This window comes from Halyomorpha halys, unplaced genomic scaffold (genome assembly GCF_000696795.3).
Source record: "Halyomorpha halys isolate HHAL.00 unplaced genomic scaffold, Hhal_1.1 Scaffold577.1, whole genome shotgun sequence".
NCBI classification, from domain to species: Eukaryota; Metazoa; Arthropoda; class Insecta; order Hemiptera; family Pentatomidae; genus Halyomorpha; species Halyomorpha halys.
The window spans coordinates 646,296-654,961 of NW_027113760.1; the positions used below are offsets into that span (position 1 = coordinate 646,296).

At 30.6% G+C, this 8,666-nt stretch overlaps 1 protein-coding gene across 7 annotated transcripts in view; it reads left to right on the forward strand.

Moving 5' to 3' along the window:
* The window catches only part of LOC106684402 (WD repeat-containing protein 47), a 353,715-nt gene that overhangs the window by 278,840 nt on the left and 66,209 nt on the right, over positions 1 to 8,666 (forward strand). Inside the window, exon 1 of one of the 7 annotated variants that reach the window (XM_014426464.2) lies at positions 4,448 to 4,747. The exons of the other annotated variants lie outside the window; for them this stretch is intronic. Coding sequence (XP_014281950.1) covers positions 4,463 to 4,747 — 285 coding nt within the window. The 5' untranslated portion in view covers positions 4,448 to 4,462. Of the gene's footprint in view, positions 1 to 4,447; positions 4,748 to 8,666 lie in introns of those variants that run through there. 7 annotated transcript variants of the gene reach the window in all.

The window sequence follows — 8,666 nt, forward strand, 5'->3', positions numbered from 1 at the left end:
TATATATACATGTTTACAAAAATATACAAATAGAAATATAGAGAATCAGTACTTACAAAAAGGACTATAAAAAAAGCCTTGAACGGATTTATGAATAATGCAGTTCTATTTCACTTGATAGTTGTGCAAATTCATTTTTTATTTATTGTTAGTCAATTATATGTTCCCCTTTTTAATTATCTCGTTTTCCCCCTAATATTTTGTGAATATGAATTAACTGTGCATAATTAATAGTAATCGTATTATAACAATCATTTCAAATGGTTGTTTGTTTCCATTTTTTTTCTTCTTTGTCAATTAATATTTACGTTTGAGACAGTTAATTAATCAATTTAAAATTGGTCATATACGGGAAATGTTTGTATGTATATGAAAAAATTAAACATCCTGTCGGACCTTGTTTTCGAACTGTCCTTTTTGACTTGACAACATACTTTTTCTTATATAGGAATGGTGGCATTTTAATGTGTTTTACAAGCCCCTCAGGATTCTATTCGTATTCCGATGTTGACATGCAGCATCCAGGGCAACTATCACAAATAATACATTGGCTCGGTCGGAGAAAGCTTGAATATTTCCTCAAGCGGTCTTAGCAAAACGATCGCATCCATCTTGTACTGTCATGATAACTTATAGCCATCTTTAATTTTCATTGACTCGTTGCATTTCCTTCCTATTTAGCATAAAGAGTTGTGATATATTTTACTATTTTGTTTCTAATTTATTTATCTATTAGAAGTATGTTACCTTTTGTTTTTGCGGTAATTTATTTATTTAAATAAACAAATATCTAATAATTAGTGAAATAAAATAAATCTTCCTTTATTCCAGTATTGTACCAGATTTATTTTTTGTGTATTTTTACATTGTCTAAAATTTTAGTATGTTTCTATATTATTTTATTATGTACTATCCTGTGATAGGCTCGCACACTTATTTTTACGTATTAAATTTATAATTATTACTCTCTTCTTAATTTTATTTAATTGGCGAACTTTACCCAATATACCTTCAGAAGGGTAAAGCTCGCTTGATCAGTCAAATGTTATACAGTTTATTCTATATATCACGTTTAGGAGTGATTTAATGTTCGAATCTCACCTGATGAAGACGTTTTTGAGTTCCCGAAGTTAAATAAAATTGCTGTAAAATTATTATTTGTAGTCATTGACCATTCTTTCCAACGACCTCTTTGTTTCTTAAACTATTGAAAAAAAAAGTTACATTTATCGTCTTATCTAGTATTTTTTTTCAAATTACAAAAATAGCGATAACTTCATCAGGAAACCTTAATCTATAAAAAAAATGGTGGACGTATTTATAGTGGTAAGTGAAAGTTTTGTGAGGTGCGCACTGCACCAAAATATTTTTTTTCTTTTTTCTAGGACTACTGTATTGGATTTGATTGAAATTCAATGAGTTGTATGTGCTAGTAAAAAACTGTGAAGAAATTTATGAATTTTTTTTATAATTAATTACTAAAATCTCGTTTCCACTCTAAATCCTTTGGCGTTTTCGAATATTGAAATACTTTATTTAAAAAGTAAAATTAAAAAAAAAAATTAAATAATCAAATTATATGATAATGTTTTTCTTAGTTATTAAAATTCTTACTACATTTTGGAATTCTGGAAGAATTTTCAAGAAATTTACTTCAGTAGGTGGGAAAAAAAAGAGAGATCTAAAAGATTTTTTTTCCAATATCACTTTACGAATTATTGTTATTAATATTCATTCAGGTATTTTTAAATAACTATTAGCATAATTGGTATCGTATTTTATTCAATCATTCTTGAATGGTTTAAATTTATGAATGCATTATAACGGAATACAGCATATATAGTTCATATATCTTTCAAACATTTCTAAAAGAATTGTGCTCCAACATTATTATATATAGGCGACCTACATACACTCTAACATACTTAAGGGGAACACCGTGGAGTCATTTAGGAAGAAATTTTCCTTCGTCGAATGTTCCAAAGTACATTTTTGGGAATCTCCCAGGTTGTTTCCATAACTGTTATTTTCACAAAGCTTAGTGTTGATATCACGCCCCGTAAACCCATTTTCGGACGAGATCCTCTCTATTGTTTGTAACTTTTGGTACCAGTTATTAAAAATTCGACGAGGTTTCCTACTGCCCTTAAAAATTGTTTTATTTCTATTCCACATATAATTAGTAAATCAGTTGGTTTTGTATCCTGATCTAGAATCAGTTTACTACCAATAAATATTTGAAATTGCTATGAAAGCGATTCCTTGGAAAACTGGTGAGTGATTGACAAATTTCGCCAATGGTTGCCCTGATCGGAGATGTCCATAGTTAAGCCACGATTCTACACTTCATTACACACTTTCCTCATCGCCACTCTCACCAGTCTTCTTGCGACTTCTGCCTGTCAGAATGTTGTCCATTAGGGTCGATGAATGGAAATCTATTGTCGTAGCTATCTATATTCCTCAGCGAATTTTATTTTATAGATTTTAATTTTGGTTACTGATTTAACAATTTAAGAATTGTCAGACAATTTTGTGCATGAACGCTGTCCAGTGGTAATTTTCCCTGTTTCAAGAGAAATAATACTTCAAAAAATTCTTCACAAACTAATAAAATTACTTATTGATAAATTAATATAACTACTATTACTTCTAAACTCTGCATCAATTTTAAATCCTACTTACTTTGGTGGTATAGACACACCCAAATTAATGATTTCATGCTTAGAATTCATTAATTTATTGGATTTAATAGAACTTTTTAACTTTCTTAGAACGGTTTTGCAGCTTGAAATAATATTGACCAAAGTTGCAGCAGATTTTAATCAGTATCTTTAAATCAAATTACTTTTATCGATCATTCAAATAGTTTTTTAATTAAATTTACTTACCTACGGAGGAAATTGTAATGATATTATCTTGTACTAGATAATATTTTTAACATTTTTTCGTTTCTCCTTCTTGTTGTGCTGTGCATATTGCATTTTATCTTTTGTTATGTATTAAGCATATATTTTATAATTGGTTTGACGTAATAAGTATTTATTAGGCTTCGGACCCCAATCAATGTAACTTATCATCGATAAGGTTTAGTTTTTAAAGATGTTTCGGCCCTTCTATATGGGCCATCTTCAGGGCTTCAGCTATATTAAAGAAATAGTTACAAAATGATATTCACTTACCCATCATTTAGTTTATTCCCGTATGAAGAATACTGAGGATTAACCGAGTTAAGTATCAAATGTTTAGAAGAACTAAGTTTACTTTGGAATCTTTCAGTACTCGTTACAAGAAAAAGTAGGAAAAAGTAATAGTACTAGATTATTTGTGTAATGTGGAACCTGTTGCAGCTTTCATATTTAAATTAATTACATCAAATTGAATTAAAGTATTCTTTATTTTTTTTTCTATTTTATATCCGCACCTGCCAAATAAAAAATTGTAATAGTCAGCATATTAGCTGGCTATTACATAGATAAATATATTACATATAAGGCATGAGGAAGAACTGCACCCAGCGGTACCTCTTCTTACACCCTCGTACTAGCAAGTCCCTTATCTACGTTCGTTTTAGTCTCCTTGTATTCTCAGGCATGAGAGTCGTGGCCATCTGTCCTATAAGTGTTTTGATGTCCCAGTATATTTTCATGAAAACGTTTGTAGTGACTGTTGGAATTTTTAAATCAATATATAAAGTATTGTTATTCATATTGAATGGCACTATGGTGATAAGTCTTTGTGTGTTGGATTGGAATGATTGTAATTGTTTGATGTGTGTCTGTTCAGCTATTCCATAAATTAGAATTAAACTGTACAACGCATTCGATTGCCAGTCTCGGAAATTGGAATCAGCGAAATATCGTAAAATAATGGTGTTGGAGTTTCAAAGCTCCATATAAGCAGATAAATACGAGTTCTCTTACTGTTTATTGTGTTTGCGATATCCTATGTTCTAATTCTTAAAATAAAAAAAAGAATCGAGACCCAACCAATAAAAAAAAGTACAGCTCCGGTGTGGCGGCATGAATAATTTAATGTCGTTTTCCAATACTTTATTTCACATGCACACATCAAATTATAATAGTGTTATATGTTTTAATTTAAATTAGTTTTCTCCTTTTCGCATATTAGGTTAAAAAGATTTTGAGATGTTTAAGATAGTTTTTCTCCTGTTCTATTATTATATTATCTATCAGTATATAATTGTGTGTATATATTTCCCTCTCTGCTGTTCTATATTCAGATCTAATTTACTATTTGAAATAGCCATTATTTTATAATTAGTTCGCATTTTTCGTGAATCTGTTTATTATGAAATAGTGAATGTGGGGGAGGGATTTTATGCGGTATAACGAAGATAGAGCGGGGCGAGAAGAAGTAAAAGGTACTCGCTACAAGAAAGCCGGAGGGGTGGTGGGGCGCTGGAGAGAGGTAGTAGGTCTTGAGGTGCCATGAGGACCAGATGATGCTGCGGAGGCCCTGGCCACCCCTATACACGGCAGCGTACCCGCCCGAGTGCTTCTACCCTCCGCCGCCCGTCGTCAAACCGCCCCGGGAATACTACCTCCTCGCCCCGTACTATCGGGACGTGCTACCGCCCCCGCGCTGCCCGTGCTCCTGCTTCAGGAGGCACCGCTCCCTTGACACCGTAGCCTCCGAGGAGGATGTCCAGCACTACCACCGGCCCCGCCGGTCCATGGAGGACCTCCTCGTCGTCGACAGGGCCAAGCCGGGGCGTAAGATGAGGGTATGTACAATTCCAATTAGTTTATATTGGTAGTTGGGTCACATAAAATCTCAGTTATCATACCAAAAAAGTCCTTTAGCTCTTCATATTGTCATTGTTAAAGCAATGGAAATCAGGCAGTACCACTGTCTACTGAGCTCGGGATCGGGGCAAAATAATAATGGCCTCTTCTCAATATTTTATGTTTTTTTTATATTATATTAGGTGATATTCAGGTATTTCTTGAAAGTCAAACACCATTATATTGTAAAAATGAATTAATTTTTTTTACATTGAATCCATAGCAATATTTTGCAAAATTGCTTAGTAATGATTGTATGATTTAATATAATTACTTATTTCTCTGCAGTTCAGGCAACCTTCTCTGTACTATTGTCATTGGGTTTCAGTTTTGAATTTTGAATAAACATTTTATCTATTGCTATTGTATTCATTTGTTACAAACATATCATTTGTCAGCAATGAGAGAAAAAATAAAATTATTCATTATTAGAAGAATAGTGAGCTTGGAAGTCGTAATGTTCATTTGTTTTGTACAATTAAGTTTCTCTTATAAAAATGTCGGAGTAATCTATCGTTCTATATTCTTGCTCAGTCTTTGCAGAGGGACCAGATATCATGACTTAAGTGGAGAAGTTAAGCTTGTACTTCTCTGTGTAGTATTTTTTTTTAAATAACGCTAAAAGATCTTGACATATTTTTAATTTACTAATACTTATTCACAACAATTCTCTTTATTTATGCATAATAATCGATTAAAATTAAATAAATGTTCTTGCTAACTGAGACAGTGTTCAATACTTTCACAGTATGATAAAAGTGTGTGATATTATTCATTATAGATTCAAAGAGTAATCTTTAATTGCATATATTTTTCTAAGGATCTTTTTGTTATATAATCTTTCTTTTTTATGTCAGCTCATACCGGGCGCTGAGGATTTTGTCTTTCCCTGACTGGGTGCCTGAACCTGCTAACCATTTACTTAATGTTGTTCATATTAGTCATTGTGTTATTTATGATACATGATCGCAAATAAATTTTTATATTTGTGTCACAGTTGTTATTTTGAAGTATATTGTGTACTCGTTCTCTACCTTTTTAAAGTACGAATTTCGGGCATCATTGTGGCATTGGTTAACTTTTTTTTTTTCATAATATCCATCTGTTGTTGATAACCAACTTGAGTTTGACAAATCTTTCCTTCAATCTCTTAGCATTCATGAGCAGTTTGGATTCCCAGGGGTTCCTTCCTTTCTGCATGCATGCTGAGCACCGCTTTCCACTAGTAAATGAAGTCTTGATATTAAGAAAATAGAAAACTATTTTATTGAAGGTTAATATGTGATATCTATTACTAGAAGTCCCTAATCTGTTGATTTTTTTTTTTGCAACTCAAAAGTGATCCGATTCAGCTGTAAGAGTTTGAAACAGTAGATCCTCTTTGCTAATATATTTAAAAGGGCGTTTTTAGAGTTTAGTGTATTTGTACCTGTTAGTCTTCTACAATTTTTTTTTCCATTGGTTTAATCATTGTTAATAAATACAATTCCATCATAATATGACGAAATGATGAACAGGTTGTTATGGTGTTTCCCATTAATTATTTATCCATTAGTTATTATGTTGTGGATTGACCATGTTGATCATCAATGGACCATGTTCTACAAATTCATATTCACCCAGTGAATTCTGGATAATAATTAGATTCAACTTTTAATTTTAGTTGTATTTTTTCGGAATTATGTAGCCGTTTATTGTTATCCAAAATTTGATTGTAAAGTTTTACAAATGTACTAAGTCACCCCGGCTACTCGTTATATGTTAACGTGTCTTGGAGTGTATTACCTTTTACTCAGTCTTGCTGATGTGTCTTTTATGACTATTAATTTGAGTTGTACGGTATTTTGTCTAATTTGTATTTGTACTTGTCTAATGTCCTGACGATAGTTGAATTGATGAAATTGGCGTCTGTAGTATGCAGGTATTTTAAATACACAAAACATTACGTTGGGAATCTTCCAATTACTTAACATTATATTAATTATTGTAGATAAAATTTTGATTTATTGTGATCGTTACTATATGGAAATATATATTCATATTTATCTTTCTCATTTCTGATAAATTAATGAGTATTCATAGTATATGTAAATTAATTTTCCTTGTTTAATTTTATTATGATTGCCTTATCAGTGCTAATGTTTTTTATCTTTGTAAATAAATATTTTTTGTTTTTCAGTTTTTCAAATATTAACTAAAAATCGTATTTTAAACTTTGTTTCACATTTAAAATTCATTAAATATTTTATTCTTATATTGTAACCAGTATAATACAACAGAAAAAAACCTAAGTTATTAAAATAAGTTCTTTGGCATATTTATAGAAAAGTCTATTACTTAAATACTTAAATGTACTTAATGATGTATCGCTTGCCGGAATATATATCTAAAGGAATATGTAATAGAGCTGACTTGACTGATGATTTCCAAACAATCACTTCGCATAAAAAGCTTGTAGCTCTAAAACGTTTAGGACTAGAACTAGGTTATATGCCTTTAACGATACATCCATGAAGATTTTCATTTGATTTTTATTTATTTGAGGAATTGTTTAGACTCATTAAGTGCATAATTGATAATTACTTCGTTTTTTTTATTTCCTGCACTGCCGTGTTTTATTTTCTTCTGAGATGGTTGTCTAATCGGAGAGAAATTCATTCAAAGAAGTACAATATATTATTTTATATGATTTGATGTATGTTTTACTGATTAAAATACATTTCTCCCATTATATTATATATCTTTTTAGTACCTACTTCACATGAGAACTCTTATGGTTGACACTTTAAGTTATATGTCTGAGTGTGTTTATACGAAGGCTTTATAATTATATTATACACTGTTAACGTTACTCAATAACGGCAAGATTGGAGTATTATCATGTCTCCCTGTAATATTGAAGTAATTATAAGTAAGATCTGCAAAAAAAATTTTTAGTTACGGACGAAATTTAAACGCTGTTTTGTAAAATTTGAACTATTGGGGTGATACATAGTAACTTCAAAATTTCACATCATACCTTACCTATGTCTAATATCTTTTAACATTCTACTATCTTACTATCTTCAACATGCTACTTATTTAAGGAATGCTTTAAAATATATAAAAATGTTTCCTTATTCCTTAGTATGAATTTGAATCTCGTTTATAATTTCTTATGTGTGACTTATAATAATTTCCATTCGGTCAAAATTTATAATCAATATTGGAATTATTTATTAAATAAACCAAATTGTATCCTTGTGTAGTCTCAACACTTTTTATTACATCAATAATCCAACGTTTCGGCCATTTCGGCCATCCTCAAGGACAATCTTCAATATAAATTCTCACCTCACATCAAAATTTAAAAATTGTTTTGCAGGCTATTCTGCCCAGGTCATTAATTATAAGTCTAAGTCTTTTTTTTTTTTTTTTTTTAAATTCATACATTTTTAAAACTTTTAATTTTCAATTTATCCACACTATCACTACCATTTAAATAAATATAGTTTAAAAAAAATAAGGTGTGTTTGACTTATAATTAATGACCTGGGAAGCTAATTAATAGCCTGCAAAACAATTTTTAAATTTTGATGTGAGATGAGAATTTATATTGAAGATGATGGCCGAAATGGCCGAAACGTCGGACTATTGATGAATAAAAAGTGTTGAGACTATACAAGGATACAATTTCATTTATTTAATAAATAATTGCCATTCTCGAGAAATTGAAAAAAAAATATTTAATTTAAATTTTCGTAAAATCCTCAATGCTTCTTACTTTGTCACAAATAAAATCATACATAAAGACCTTCATGTTCCCTATGTAACCGATCTAGTCCGAACCAGATATCATTCCTTCCATTATAAACTCTC